Genomic DNA, 17435 nt, shown 5'->3' on the forward strand with positions numbered 1-17435 from the left:
ATATATATATATATATATATATATATATATATATATATATATATATATATATATATATATATATATATATATATATATACATACATACATACACACACACACACACACACACACACATATATATATATATATATATATATATATATATATATATATATATATATATATATATATATATATATATATATTGTTGTAATTTTAAAGCTGGGGTCTTGCTAGATAAATGGGGTATACTAGGATGATACACAACCTACCTTAATTACCAAAAAAAATCTGGATTCTAGCCTTGAGGGCAGCTAAAATTACAAACAACAAAATACAGCTGAAGGCCTACTTCAAGAGGGGAGTGATTAGATAAACTCTGGGCTTTAACTTGATTCATTATATTTAAAAAAAAAAAACACAGAAGAATGGTAGCTTAATTCTGGTGTAATGGGGCGAGAACAAATGATGGGGAATTTCCTGGAGGGAATATAAATGGGTTGCCCGCTTCAAAAGGCATTGATAACGAAGTAGTGACCGCTATGCACACAAAATGATACGCAGGTCCACAGCTGAATGCTCCTAATCTGCAGTCGAAACACTTACAGTTACACAACTGAAACTAGCACTATAATGAAGGAATCGGGGAATTGCATAGAGGATGCCTAGACTGAACTCAATTCCAGACTCGAACATCATATGCTTACATCACACTTCTCGTAAATGCTTTACAAATTTAACAGCACAAAATATAAAGCGACACAGGTCTCACTGTACAGTAGGTATATCACACTATGAAAAAAGAGGAACTTAGTGGGAGGAGAAAGGGCATGTGGCTGACAAAAAAAATCTTAAATCCTGGTATTTTACTTTTCTTTAGGAGCTGAAGTTCTCTTCTTATGAGGGCCAGCGAGAGGGAAGGCAAGTGAATTAGTTCACAACAAAAGATACTTTTGGGTACTGCCAGCCACATGTTGAAAATAGGGAGTTTAATGGAGCAAGGGACTGAGCTCTGCTCTCCGTGGCTGCCGTACAATTCTAAGAGCGAGCCCCTCTCTCCAAGGCCCTTTATAGCTTTGGAAGCATGTCTTTCTCTTCCTAGATGGCTTTGTGATCACTCTCCATGCAGGCAGCATGGTTCTAATTTCAAGATGGCTGAATGCACATGTTCAGCCCGCCAGCTGACCTGCCTTGGATGACGATTAACTGTGATTGGGTCCACTCCTGGAATTAAGAGATTTCCGACAGCAAGAGATTAAAGTGGTTTTCTTCCCAAAGGGGCAGTGGCGAGAAAGGTTTTAGAAGTGAATTTGCCTACATAAATTGAATTTATTGATTACTTAATCCTTTTTCCTTTCAGTTTTTGCATGAAAGATGTCGTCTGTGGAAACACTCTTAATACCTCCCCAACCTTGATGACATTTACACCCTTAGTCGGGTTAAAATGGCTAAAGTTACGTTATTGCAACAGGCAATAATTTCTCTCTTCACAACCTTTAGTGTACATTAGTCTAAAACAATATTTCTGCTAAAAATGTCAGTCAGTTATAAACAGAAGAAATCACTTATGACTTTTACTCTACTTTGGAGAATTAATTTATGCTGCTGGCAACAGTAATAATTTTACTTTCTAAGAAATGATAATAAGCAGCATTTAATGAATATAGAATAGCTAGATTATTACTTAATTGGTAATAAAATTGAACCTACCATCATGAGGTTAATGTTGTTATACTCAGAATACTCCATGCACTTATTAGTAAAACTTTTAGTCACAAGTTCATGCGGTTACTATACCTTGAGGAGGCAATAAAACGAAAGTATTCGTGGGTTTTGTTAGATGTTGCCACTGTACTTGAGAGCGACGGCTCAGTGCCATTTGGGAAACTATAAACGCTTGTGCTAGGGGCACATATTATAAGTACATGCGATGTATCAGTACGTAGTACTGGCTATGGAAGCCAGAGGTTATAAATTACTATGAAAGAACAATAGTAAAAGAGATTATCTCACTTTGGGAGTCACTGATAAGGCATACCAACAATACAGCACTGACCTTATAGGTGCCTTGTGGCACTCATCTAAGTATGTGAGGTACAACATTGTGTGTAATTTACACAGTTTGCGAGTCTGGGACTTGAGATTCATCACAAAAGAATAGATGACAGATACAAAGTAAATTATAATTGTTGTAAACAGGTGATGATTAAATATGCCGAAATTATATTCCTTAGCTTATGGAAATGGCTAGGTTTATTCTTTAGCCCAAAAGGCCTCAAAGGGAAGTCACAGGACTTACAATATTGGGATATCTGTCAATTGCACTCTGTATTGGCGTAAAATAATATGATTAATTGAACAGAATAATGAAAGGAAAAATGTTAGAGGAAAAGAATAAATTACAAAGTTATAAGGAAAATAAATGGGTGAGAAAACCTGATACCTTCTTCTAGATAGAGATGCCAAGATCCTCTTAGGATAGAGGGGTGGCACTGTGCCAGGTTGGTACTAGTGCCAAAGGAGCTCAGGGGCTCTCCTTTGGCGATCTGGAGCCATCTACGCCCATGATTTTCTTTTGTGGACCTGTTTTAGGTTGACGGTTCTCCTTGGTAGGGGAACCGGTCAAACCAAGTCTGAGGAGGACAACTTAGTGCCGCCCAGGTCGGCCTCTTTGGTGGCCAGAGCAGGGGCATTCTTTACAGGCTCTGCCCCAAGTCGTTGCAGTTGCTTGAGTTCATTGGCCAGTTGAGGGGTGACAGAATCCTTACTCACAGTCATGTCTGCGTATAACTGGGAAAGGGAGGAAGATACCCTGGAGGGCATGGGAGTCTTGCAGGTTGCAGTGACCAGCTCAGGCACAGGTTGCGAGGCTGCACCTTTAAGTGAGCTTCCGCTGTGGTCCGAAGAATCCATCTCTCTTATTGGCACTGGTAGTGAACCCAAGCCGGGCGAAGAGAGGGGATCCAAACTGGGATCTCTCAAATGGAGATCTGGGGCGTGCTCTGGCACTGGCACTAAGGCAGGGTCAGGCACTGGTATAGGATTTGGAGATTGCTCGCTGTTTGGGATGGATGGAGCTTGGCACTGCTCAGTGCACTCAAGTGGCACTGGCAGAGACTGAGAATCAATTTTGGGATCTCCAGGAGGGAGATCGATTGGGTGCCTTGGCACTGGCACTGGGCCAAGGCCTGGCACAGGACTGGGCTTTGAAATCTGCTTGGATGGAGGGGGCTACTGCACAGAATACTCAAATGGCACTGGCAGTGGAATGAATGGAGGCTCTAGAGAATTACTCATGCCTAATGAATAACTTGAGGGGCTTGGAAACCCAGATTGTTGTATTTTTGATGGAGACTGGAAGTCTTGTCCCAGGAGGAGGTCATAACCTCCGGGAATGTGGCTTGCTATGGCAAGGTTGCAGATTTTGGATTTGTGAGGTCTCGTGACTCTCAACTGAACAGTAAGAAGTATCATTTTCAGTTGATTGATACCCTCAATTGTGACATGTTTAAGTCTGTTAATGTTAGCTCCATGGGGAACTTTGTCTTTCCTTATGAGGGAAATCTGCGCACCAGAGTCATCAAATGCCCTGACCTGGCATGCAGGGTAGCTACCTCGAGGAGGTGCCACATATATGGGACCTTTGGCTGGAGAACCCAAATACTTAGAATTTGTAACTGCCAAAACAATGGCAGGTGTACTTGATTTATTAGGGCATTTTGTCCCTTGGGCAGGGTGCCCATAGACTTTGCAAGTGGGGCAATAACTCCTGCTATAATCTTTGCTTGGCACTCTCCCATTGGAGGGGACAGGCCCGTTACTTTTTGCCCAAGAGCCAGATGGGGCTCGTTGGGGCATTGTCCCATTTGAGGACTCAGAAGGATTTTATGGCTGAGCCTCAGCCTTGAAACAGCACTGTTCAGTGGGGTGCCCTATTCAGTTGCAATATCCACACACTGGTTTCTTTGGGGCTTGCCCATGTTTGAGAGGGGGCTGAGAGTTGGATGGAGCAGGCGAGGAGGGATATAATTTCCTTCCATGGAAACTAAGGTGAGGATGATTGGTGTCCTAGGTGTCAGCCCAGCGACAGCACTCGACCACTGTCTTCGGCGCCTTATTGCATAGATGAGTGGCGAGAGCTGGTGGGACATTAAATAAGAAGTCCTTGAGCTGGAAGAGTTCGAGGATGTCCTCCACGCTAGTGGCTTTGAGAGATTCTAACCATCATTTTAGAGCCTGGGTCTTTTTGAAGATCCACTCAGACCAGGTTTGGCCTGATTCTTTGGGCATGTTTCTCCACCTTTTCCTCTAGCGGTCGGGAGTTATTTCAAAAGCTTTTATAATGGCTTGGTGGACAAGTGCAAGATTTCCTTGATCCTCAGGAGGGAGAGCATTGAAGGCAATGGCACCTATCCCTTCAAGGTGCCGTCCCAGGATCAGAGACACTTCTTCAGTAGAGGGCTGATAGGTCGTCAGGACCTTTCAATATGGTCAAGCCAGGTTTCAGGCTTGCCTTCGTCCCATTTTCTTTTGAGGGAGCCTACACTGCTGAGGGCTGAATGTGGAGAGGGCGTTGGGGTGTTGTGCACATGCCTTGAGATGCCATCACAAGCTGATGAGATCGTTCTTTCTCCCTCTCCTGCTGTTCTGCCTCTTCTCGCTTCTCCCGGGCTATTCTTTCTGCCTCTTCTCATTTCTCCCGGGCTATTCTTTCTTTCTCTTTCTCCTGTCATTCTTCCTCTTTCTCCTGTCGTTCTGCCTCTTCTCGTTTCTCCCAGGCTATTCGTTCTGACTTTTCTTGTTTCTCCCGAGCTATTCTTTCTGCCTCCCTTTCTGCCTCGGCATCGTCTCCTCTCTCTTGGACTCACTCCCTCAGGGCTTGTCCTGATAGTCCCATGTCCTTTCCAGTGGACATGTAGAACTTGAAGTCCTCATTTTGCTGGGCTTTGGATGTCGTAGACATCTTGAGGTAACACTTGTATGGGCGTAACCCTTTAGATAATCAATATGCCTGAAAAGACTCAAATTTCAGGGTGTCTGAAAAGACTGAAGTTTGTTCGTGATGAACTGGTTTCAGTATGTCTCAAAGACTTAGTTTGTTCGTGATAATGAATTTAATATGTCTGGATAAGACTTAGTTTGTTTGTGATGGACGAATTTTAATATTTCTCGAAAGACATAACTTGGATTTTATGTCACACATGGACTTGGCTGGCGATAGCGTGAAATTAAGGCATTCCGGTGAATGAGGGGTTTGTGCATGTTGAATGCAATTGGGTTCCTGAGAACTTAGGGTTTGTGATAAATGAGCGAGTTGGGGTCTCGTAAGACTCAAGGTTGTTCTAATGAACTAATTCAGTATGTCTAAGAAGACTCAAGGTTGTTCTAATGAACTGGAGTAAGCGGTCCCATAAGGACTTGGATTTGTGTGAAATACATGAATATAAAGTCTCGAAATGGACTTAGATTTTGATGTCTAAGAAGACTCAAGGTTTAACGCAAGCCTTAAATAATGATTTGCAGAGAATTGTCAGAGGTGGCGGAATTAAAATAACAGGCTTACATAGAATTGGATACCCCTTAATATGCTTTTTAAGTTTTACTTGTTCACATAAACAGTCGCAGTGCCTGAATGAATGCTTATGTTGTTGTCGCAGCAAATATCATAAAATTGCTCTGGGCAAATGGGAAGTGGTAGCTTCGAAAATTCACAATTAAATGTGTGAATGAATGATTATGCTGGCGGTTCAGCAAATATTATAAATTGTATTGCTCTAGGCATATTATAAAATCGTATTGCTCTAGGCAAATAGGGAACGGTTACTTCTAAATATACACAATTAAATGCGAGAGAAACAATGCAGCTGGCTTCTCAGCCAAGAGAGAAAGGAGAAAAAAAATATGCATAAAATGCTACGAGAAAAGAATGTGTTGATTTGAAAGCGCGCTATTAAAACTGTAGACTGTGATGAATACACAAAAAAATTTTAATTCACCCTGCGTGGGCAAAGTACTGTCAAGGATATCTCACGTGGTTAAGGGGAAAAAAAGAGAAATATTTACATTATTCTAGAGACCTGATTTTGTTTACTTCAGTGATCCCATGGGACAGGGGACAGTTCCACACGTGCGCATGAAGAGAAACAACTAACAAATACAGTGAACAAATGCAACGCAGTCTCGGCTTAGCTGACACCTGGCCAAGCGAAGCTTTGTGCAAATTTTAATGAGACAACCGATAGATTTCAGAAGATTTTCCTCTCTTCTGGGGGAATGAATGAATGGATGGTTCCTATACTCTCATGGTTTGTTTACAGGAAAAAATTGAGTGGAATAGAATTTACCATCTGCATTTCTTTTGTAGAAGGAATTTAAACAACTGCAAGTACTAACCGCAATTTTCTTCTCGCATGGCCTGAACAAATTTTTTCGGATTTATAAGATTTATTCAATAAGGAAGAATAATATCTTTGCCTAGCGAATTCCTAACCTCTATGAGAGAGCTAGGGGGAGAGTAAAATATCCTATCTCCAGCGAAACGAAAATTGCTGGACTGGGTCAGCCCACGTGGCTGTAATGTGTGCCTAACTCGAATTTTGGGACTTTCAAATTGTCCTTATCAGGTGGACGAGGGAATAAGGGACTATTCCTTTTACTAACTCTTCACTGAGTGTCACTCCCTACCTTCCTAGTTTTAAAACATGCCGCTAACATGCGATAGCACAAAAATCTTGTGTAGAGGTTAATAACTCTCTCTTCTCTATAACTGGGATGCATGCATGTGTTCTAACAATTCCTAACTATATATATATATATATATATATATATATATATATATATATATATGTATATATATATGTATATATATATATATATATATATATGTATATATATATGTATATATATATGTATATATATACAGTATGTATGTATATATATATATGTATATATATATGTATGTATATATATATATATATATATATATATATATATATATATATATATATATATATATATATATATATATATATATATATATATATATATATATATATATATATATATATATTATATATATATATATATATATATGTATATATATATGTATATATATATATATATATATATATATATATATATATATATATATATATATATATATATATATATATATATATATATCTATATATATATATATATATATATCTATATATATATATAATATATCTATATATATATATATATATATCTATATATATATATATATATATATATATATATATATATATATATATCTATATATATATATATATATATATATATATATATATATATATATATATATATATATATATATATATATATCTATATATATATATATATATATATATATATATATATATATATATATATATATATATATATATATATATATATATATATATATATATATATATATATATATATATATATATATATATATATATATGTATATATATATATATATATATATATATATATATATATATATATATATATATATATATATATATATATATATATATATATATATATATATATATATAGTCCTTTCTTTGAATGCGATCATAAGGACCCTAATGATTTGTTTTTATAACCGAGTCTATAGAAATATTATCTCTTTGTGACTCAACTCCAGGTTCGCTTACTCCTGGAACAAAAGGATGTGACCAAGTTTCACTTAGAGATGACATGTAATATTGATACTCCTTGCTGCAGAGACCTTTCAACTGCAGCAGAAACTCTACACGAAACTTTTTTTGCATCTTGTATCCCAATAAAAATCTGTTATGTCATTTGCTCTACATTCGCCATGCTTCTTTCCTATTGGTACTTACTTTCATGCCTTTATTACTTTAAGAGTCTGGGGCTGCTTACCACTTATTCATTTGATGAATATGCTCAGGAAGTGACTGAATTGCCGTCTTAGACAGGACAACAGATTCCTTGAGAGCATTCTTAAAAGCGTGTCAGTCTTCATTTTCTGGCACTAATCCAAAATGGCTGTATTATCTGTTACCTAAATATCAGGACATGTTGTAAGGAGGCGACATCGCTCAAAAATGAAAGTTAACCATAACATTCTTGGGGATTTGAACCGCCAACCACTGAAGAGCTCTTCTTTCTCTGCATCTTTTCTCACTTCTATGTGGGGTCGATGTTCCTGGCAGCTTTCTTCCACCTGGCTTGGTCAAAAACATCGTCCTCTGACAATTGTTTGTCTCTCAGGTCCTCTCTACTAGTAGCTACATCCATCCACCTTCGCTTAGGTCTTCCTCTTGCTTTCCCACCAGGCACCTCCATCTGCATCACTCTCCTCCCTACATATGTCTCATCCCTTCTCATCACATGGCCATACCACTGCAGTCGTCTTTCCTGTGCCTTCTTAATAGTTCTACGACTTTAGTGGTTCCTCTTAGTCTTTCATTTTTGATTCTGTCTATTTTTTTTACTCCACACATCACCTGAGCATTTTCATCTCTACAGCATTCAATTTCTTCTCTTGCACTCTCTTTACTGGCCATGTTTCTGCTCCATACATCAAAGCTGGTCTCCTGGTCTCACTACTGTCTCATATACTCTTCGTGTAACCTTTATTTATATATACACTCTTCCTTTAACCTTTATATTGATTCTGCAGTCGCACAAGACACCTTACATCTTTCTCCAATTTTTCCATCTAGCCTGCACCCTGTGTGTTATTTCTATACCAAAATTTCCATCATCAGCCACTGCTGAACCAAGATACCAAAATTTTTCTACTCAGTTCGACCTTGTCACTTCCATACTAATCTTGGGGTCTTGATCTTCATTAAAACTTAGGTATTCAGTCTTCTTCATACTGATCTTTAATCCTCTGTCTTTCAGTACCTTCCTCCATCGCTCTAGTTTTGACTCCACTACTCGTCTGTTGGTGCTGCATAACACAATGTCATCAGGATCTCTTATTCCTTGAGAAAACACATCCAAAAGATATGGACTTAAAGCAGGTCCCTGATGTAAACCAACTCGTACTGGTATCCATTCAGTGAACCCAACACTGCTTCTAACCTGCGTTTTAGCTCCTTCATACGTATCTTGGACCAACCTCACATACTTCTCCGGTGTCCCCTTTTCTCGCTGCACCTTAAAACCTCTTGGCGTGATACTTTATCGTTTGCCTTTTTCAGATTTATGAATACTATGTGCAGTCCTTTCTGCTTTTCCCGGTGTTTTTCCATCATTTGTCGAAGGGCATACACTGCATCTGTCGTCGCTCTTCCTGGCATGAAACCAAACTGTTCTCCACCTACAAATGTTTCTTCTCTAATTCTTTGATCCATTATTCTTTCCCAGAATTCCATGGTGTGATACATTAGCTGTATTCCTCTTTAGTTTGCACAATCCTGGGTGTCACCCTTCTCTTTATAGATAGGCACACTAACACACTAAAGCTTTACGCCATTCTTTTGGTATCTTTTCCTGATTGTATATTTTCTTTGCTAGGTCCCACAGCATGTCTAATCCTTCTTCTCTCAGGCTCTTCCACACCTCTGCAGGAATTCGTCTTCTTTAGTGCATTCTTTACTTCCTTCCTGCTAGTAGCATGTGTCATACCAAGGTTCTGGAATCCATCTTCAAAGAATTTTCTAGGATTTTCTTCATTCAACAGGTGTTCATAATATTCTTTCCACCTCTTCTTTATCATATACTCGTTGCATAAAACACACCATTCTCAGCCTTAACCCGTTCTATATGAGAGTCGTCTTTGGTGTTCTTATCCCTCGACTTTGCAATTCTGTGATTTTTTCTCTCCCCCTCAGGTGTTTCCAGCTCTTCGTACATGTCATCTAATGCTCTTGCCTTTTCTCGTGCAACTGCCTTCTTTACTTGTTTCTTATGTCTTTGGTACCTCTCTTTATCCTCTTGCTGTCCATGCTTTTCCCAGATCTTTTCTGCATCTTTTTTGGCTTTCACCGCCTCTTTCACTTCATCAATCCACCACCCGGTTTCCTTATCGCCAGGAGGTTTCTTTCCAGATGTGTTTCCCAACACCTCTCCACCCAATCTCTTTATCGCCATACTGTTGTGATTCCACCATTCTTGCACTCCCTCTAGCAATCTGACTTCCCTTAATACTCTCTCCTTAAATTCCTGCCTCGATTCCTCCTCTTGCTAACCACTGAAAAACGTTGGCCTGCTATTTCAGTGGTCAGCGGTTCAAATTCCTCAGGCGAGGGTTATTGTTAATGGTATGATGTCTAAAACAAGCAAAACTTTCCTGAAGAGAGTTTGGTGGTTCAACCGGATGATGTTCACGGGAACCCTTTACACTGTGACAGGAACTAACCAGTAAATAACAATATATAAATGTCCGTGCGTTTGGGGATTCTTTGGCACAAAGTAAGACTTAACTAGAGATTTAAGTCCATTTCCTGATGCTCACTACTTATCATGATTTATTCTGGGATCAGTTTCAGACAAGGAAACAGCTATTTATTTGTGAATTTTGTTCCATTCTCTATATTCCAGCCTCTTGCAAAATTATATCCTGGATAGCTGTCTGTTAACTTTCCTGAATCACCATTGCATGAAGAATGCAATCATTTTGAAAGCATTCGCTGTATGAGGTTTTGGAGACTTTTCAAGCACTTTATAAACATTCACTTCTTAGGAAGTTCCTCAACCCTTTGCTGTTTCCGTAGTAGCTGTTGTCTTTAGATATTTACCAAATGTGTTAAGGGTGCAGATGGATTATATTTGCACCTGAGGTAACCACCCCCTTGATGAAATCAGCATCTCCATCTGATGGAGATGCTGAGTATATCCGTATTTCATTGCTGACCTGTCCTTTTATATTTAAGGAGTATTTCACTTAGTTTTAACAGCCATACTAACCTTAACACTATCTATTTGCTGAGCTAGTATAAGTTTATTAAGTTTTGTATAAGGCTAAAGGTTGGTTGTTATCAGTACAAAACCTTTATTTGAATATTAATGGATTTTATTTGCTGATAAATCCAGACTCTCACTCTACATCTGAGGGAACTCCCATTAAGACCGTTAATTTCCTTCACATCTTGTAAATGAGGACCGCTCTGTCCTCCCTCTGTCTATCAGATCTCAGTTATGTGACATTGCCAACGAAGTTGCTTAGATTTGCGAGGTCAAGAGGTAATATTATTGTAACCTGATGCAATATCAAGTTTACCATCTCAAATAATTGGTTTCTGTGAATTCACTTCTTTTTTCAGTTTGTGCAGTGATTCTAGTTTGATAAAGTTGAAAACTGGCAACTATTGGCTGCTGTAGTGAGACCAGGGAAGAAAATTAAAAAAAAATTCCTTTTTTATTATTATTATTATTATTATTATTATTATTATTATTATTATTATTATTATTATTATTATTATTATTATTATTATTATTATTATTATTATTATTATTATTCTCAAGATAGCCTACCTCTTTAGCGCCATCATCAGATAGAGTAAAGGACAAAGATAACTCTAGTATACTCAGAATACCTAAATACCTTGGATTACTTTGAACTATTTTCCACAGTGCCTCAAACCCATTAAAAATTAGCCTACTACAGAATTTTATATTTTATCAGCTGTTTGGAGCAAGAAATGAATGTTTAGATTCTGCTACTTTCCAAAGTGAAATTGACAGAGTCCTCCTCTCATTAACTGTAGTAAAAATTTCATCTACAGTACTAACGACCAGCACTTAACGTAAAGTCATTGAAAGGATGTACATTCTCTCAATCTCTTTTATTTAATGACTAGGTCAGGAGTATGGGCATTGGAGGGCAAGGAATTCTCCAGAAATCTAAAGTTCATCAAAACGAGTAAAAGGTGGACCTCATTTCTTATGTAAAAAGTTTAGCAGTATGAAAAAGTGTACCTATAACGAATACGGTAATTTGAAAGGTTCGCATGTCGTCCTATTTCAAGATTGTAATGAGTATACCCTATCTTTTTGCACTGAATGAATTTTGCACTTTTTAAAGGAAGACATTACTATGAATCTATTGGTTTTTTTTACTTGAGCCTGGGGTACCATTCCAAATTGTTCTCCCATAGCTTTTGTAGAAAGTATGGACAAATATTTTGTTTTGGGCTTATGTGCTGGCAACAATCTGTCCTAAAGTAACTCTCCGTGTTTGCTTATTGAGAAGACCATAAATATAAAGCATGAAGGATAATTTCAAGGACAGTCGCTCATGATATAACTTTACTGGTACAGAAAAGAATTTTTTTAAGGGTGATTTGAAAGAAGTTCACAGTAACTAACATCAGTGGGAATGTTCAGATTCCTGTAAATGTTGTAAACACTCGAAAGAATTTCCATTCTACCTATTTTCTCAGCTAATTCCTTTAATGAATTAATCCTACCAATTGCTTCCACAAAATTAACTGGGAGGCAACTCATCTCCTCACATTACAAAGGAATCACTCCTGGAAGGAGAAAGTTTATTGAGGCCATTTTCATATTCCCAGCCTTCATATTCACCAGTTACAAAACGAAGGTTAAGCAGATAAAAGTTTTGCATTGACTGAATATCGACGATGGTTATCAAAAGAATTCCATGACAATGAAAAGGAAGGCGCCATCAGGAAATAGTTTCTTGGATGTTAAGCAAACATTGCAAGATAAGTGTTTATAGAAACAACACTCTTTCAAGGTATTGTGTGCACTGTTTTTTCAACGGAAGATTGAACATCAAAACAAGTGTTGAGGTTTTGAGATAGTGTGAACCAGATCTTGATAACAATTTTGGGTTATCCGGAATATTTTATAATAAAAGCTTTTCAAAAGTGAAAATCATGTGCTCACAGAGATATATGAAAAAGTTAGTCATGAAGAAAAGGAACAGCTCACTACACTCCCTAACGCCACTCAAATCAGTCATTAATGGACCAGTTTCCCTTGGTCTGTCCATGCAACTGCCTTTCCCTTTGGGGGAAGTGGTGAAGAAAATCGTGGTATGTGGATAAGAGAGCAGATAGATGTCTCCAAAACAGAGTTGAGTTTCACTCTTGGAAAAACTTTAGTGTAACCCGAAAATTTGATCATAAGTAAGATAGCGATATAGAAGAGTCATCAAGCATGTCTTGGTCTCCTCTGCAGCTTTCTTTCAATAAAATATATTTTAACAGATATGCACACGATAATTGTGGATAAAAGAATCTTCTCAAGGAAAGGTATTGTTCTTAAAACCTTTTGTCAAAATGTAGAGGTTCCCTCTATATCCCTGTTATTGCCTACTTACTACTTCTGTACACTATATCAGCATTTAACTACTCTATACTGTGATGCAACTCTAAGCTGTGTTGCTAATATACTTTGCAGGAAACCCAATCTGCAGTCACATTATGTTCGTGTTGCTAGGGATTCAGTAAGAACCCCCATACCTGATATTGTTAATATTGTTCTCAAATTAGTTTGAATAAGCATATTATCACCTATGTTTTTATAACAAAAGATGAGACTCACATTTTTGGATGGTAAGATATAGTCCACGATGCAGAGGGAGTACAAATGTCCTACTGAAACGAAATGTTTATCTTGAACGTTTTTAGTGTTATAACGGTTAAGTTTTGCCCCTGAATATGACTTAGTTATAACATCTCTGATAACCTAATTTAGGGAAAAATGAATCTTTAGTTCAGATCCTCTGTCAACGTTATGAAGTTCACAAGTCCTAAGGACACAGGTAATTAGGTCAACAGTTACAGCCCAATCTACTTATGAACAGTGGTATGTTTCAAATGAAAAAAGAAATGGTGCTTAGGTTATGTTGAAGTGCTTTTCCAAGCGCAATACTTTCTGGGTAATTGAAAATGAACTCTGAATACATAAAACCATAATTGTTAATTATATTTCAATTTGCCATAGTTATGTAAGCGATATTTTAATAATTTTTCATCATTTTCATTTTTGACTTTAAATTGTTTAGTTTAGTTTCCCGGTGGTCTAGTTTAGTTTTCCAATTCGAGTTGACATGAATGAGTTAGCAAGACCGTCAGTGTCGCTTGTTTCAGTCAAAAGCGTCAATGACTCTGTCGTTCAAATTTTCTGCAGAAATTCACCCAAGGGCTTAGAAGTAGTCGAGTCGACCTTAATGATTATGAATTTCCTGCTTTAAGACAGATACCATTTCCTCTGCCTAGTTCAGAAGTGCCAGTGAAGCTTACTGATTTCATGAGCAAAGAAATGGATTGACTTCAAATGGTCATATACCTACAAATGGTTATTTTAGGCTCAATATTTCCAAGAAACTGCAATACAAGAAAAGCTTGGTTTCCCTTTTTAGTTTTCTGTAAAAGAAAACTCCGCCCTTTGTCTTTCCTTACTTTTTCCGTTCGCTCTTTTTCTGTCCGCCCTCTGATCTTAAAAACTAATGGGTCTAGAGGGATGCAAACTGGATGTTGATCAGACACCCTCCAGTCATCAAACATACCAGTTTGCAGCCCTCTAGCCACAGTAGTGTTTATTTTATTTAAGTTTAAAGTTAGTCATGATCGTGCGTCTGGCAACGCTATAGGACGGGTCACCACGGGCAGTGATTGAAAGTTTCATGGGCCGCGGCTCATACAGCATTATACTCTATACAGAAAACTCGATTGCGCCGAAGAAACTTCGACGCGTTTTTTACTTGTTTTCACTGTAATTCCATTTTCAATAGCTATATAATAAACAACCTTACTTTTTGGGAATTTATTTTGTAATAAACAAATGAATATGCTAATGTGTGGATTTTCTTCCAAGACTTCACAAGAAAATATTTTCATAGCATCATTTAATTGTTAGAATGAGTTGCTTTGTATTTTATTCATGGATGAACTATATACCCAGGATCTTTCCATTTGTTTGTCCTCAGTGTCTTCACGAGTACCAGCTATGCCGCCAGCAGGGGACTACAAAGGACCTCCTCGTCCAGTCTCCTCCCTTCAGGTGGCGAATTCCCTCAACCGGTGGCCCCTCCCAGGTCAGTATGGAATCGCCAGGTCTCATGACCAGCATCGCTTTGGATGAAGCAGCTATGCACCTCATAATATCCATTATATCTTTTTTTTTTGTCTTATTTCTGTATTTTCATTTTACGAAAAGCAAATATATCAAGTGTCAGGTCAAAACATGCCCAAAAAATAATAAGATACTTGTAAAGGGATATTTTGTTTTTCAAAATATTTTATGCTGGTATTCATATTACATTTGTGTGTGTTTGCTTGAATCGAAGGCGTATGCAGATTATACGGAGACATCGCAGCCTTTAAAGAAAAATGAAACTAAGTTTATGAAAAGGAAAAATTTCTGTAATTAGCCAGCTGTTTCTGATATGATGGCACTGGAAAAGAAACAAAATTTCTATATCTTTTCTTGGATTTACTGTAGGTAGGTTCGAAAAGATTCTTAGCATTTATATATACATATATATATATATATATATATATATATATATATATATATATATATATATATATATATATTACACACACACATATATATATATATAAATATATATATATATGTGTGTGTGTATGTGTGTGTGTGTGTTAGAAGGAGCAGGCGCAGGAACACAAGCCTGTTCCAAACAGAGTAGTTCATATTCTTGAGGGACATCTACAGTATAGTGAAATTTATCGAACATTAGTTTGTTTGGATGAATATAAGCGAATACGTAGCAACAATATCTGTGCTCAATTATAATTAAAAGAATACATAAAGATATGGATAAAATATTGTATAAAATCAAATAAGACGATAAGTAAAATCACAAACAGTAAAAGACAGTAAAAATACTCGAGGAAACAAACAACAATCTCCCAAAGAGAAACTAAGAAACAGTAAAATTCATATAAACCAACAAACCAGAGAACGGAAAGTATAGACGACAGAACTATATAGGTAATGAGTAATCAATGGGACATACGTAGCTTGGTGACCCGAGACGGGACTTTCAGTTTGGTAAGAAGACTTTCAAGTAACAGCATTTCTGATGGTTCTTTTTCTTGACCTATAATTCTGAAACAGTCTTATTTAACAGGGGGTTTGCAGTTGTGGTCATGGTTTCTAATGTTAGAGAATTCCGGGTTGGACAGTCTGCAACCAGTACGGTGACTAGTTCAAATTCAAATTGGCCATGACCCTGAGTAAACGTCGGGTGGAACGCACATAATTACACTAATTACAGCCGGGGCACTTATACACTACGCCTGACTTCATCAAGGGAACGGAGCCGATCTTTCACAGAAGACAGGAAGCAAATAGTTTAGGGATATTTTGGAACTAGTTTCAGGTTGAGGGCTTCACTTCACTCTTAATTGAGATTGCTGGGTAATAAGGAAAGGAGGCAAGCATACCAGCTTTAAGGATATTGAGATTATGAATACGAAGTGAAAATCTTTTAGCAAGAAGTGATGGATGATTTTGTAGACCAGTTTTGTTTGGAAGCAATTACAGCTAAAATACTGGATAAGAAACACAGTTTCACGGTGAAAAGCGGCCCAGTTGGATGTTAAAGTAAAAGCTCTATGCACAGGTGAATGTGTGGTATTAATTTTGAAATAAAAGATGCAAAAACTATAAAAAATGGAGCCGAGACCCGTAAATGCTTTTTTCCTGTAAATGGTAATATTAAAATGATCGTGCTCTTTTAAAAATGTAACTTTTAAAAATGTTAACTTATCTTCATATTTCTTTTCCAGAGTGAACTTGACGTTGCCGACGAATTGATTAATAATGTAAAAATCTCTCAGTATCAAAATACTTTTAAAAAGGACAAAGATGTCGTCTATGCTTGTCCACACATGTCCAATTTAGGTACAGAATCGCTGTTCACAAATGTACCTATGAGAGAAATCATTGACATAATTTTAGGAAATTATTTCTACAAAATAATTCTATATGTTGCAATTTTAATCTTGACTCTTTTATAACTCTTTTGATAAAAACTTATATAAACAGGTGGATGGGATGACCCAACTTTTGCTTTTGCTAATAACGAGGGAGTACATAATTGATGAGTGCCAACTTATATTTCTTTCCCCCCTTTTACAATCATTTCTGTTCTGGTCACAGAAATAAAGTTACGAAATCACTGTTCACACCCATGCTTTTAAGAGCATTACGTATTATGTAGCTCTGAATACAGTAAAGATGAAATGGTTATGATTAAGAATCCAGGCAAGAAATTTAAATACAATGTATTAAAGGCCACAAAAGAGACTTTTTATGATAACTAAAGATTAACTTATAATTAAAAAAACCTGTGTGTACTGCCATGATAGCCCCTATCTACTTAGGAAGATTGGAGTTAATGCAGCACTTAAGAACAATAAAAAATTGTAATTTATACTTATAAAAAATTCACCTGACAATGTTAAGGATGTGTATACTAAATTCCACGTAAGTCTTGTGAAAAC

General features: G+C 37.1%; 1 protein-coding gene across 3 annotated transcripts in view; it reads left to right on the forward strand.

The window, feature by feature from the left end:
- LOC136835931 (streptococcal hemagglutinin-like) overlaps positions 1 to 17435 on the forward strand; it is a 601990-nt gene that overhangs the window by 155529 nt on the left and 429026 nt on the right. For all 3 annotated transcript variants that reach the window (XM_067099809.1, XM_067099808.1, XM_067099810.1), the window contains one exon: positions 14891 to 14998. In XM_067099809.1, the coding sequence (XP_066955910.1) occupies positions 14891 to 14998 (108 nt within the window). The remainder of the gene's footprint in view (positions 1 to 14890; positions 14999 to 17435) is intronic.

This window comes from Macrobrachium rosenbergii, chromosome 55, assembly GCF_040412425.1.
Source record: "Macrobrachium rosenbergii isolate ZJJX-2024 chromosome 55, ASM4041242v1, whole genome shotgun sequence".
Taxonomy (NCBI): domain Eukaryota; kingdom Metazoa; phylum Arthropoda; class Malacostraca; order Decapoda; family Palaemonidae; genus Macrobrachium; species Macrobrachium rosenbergii.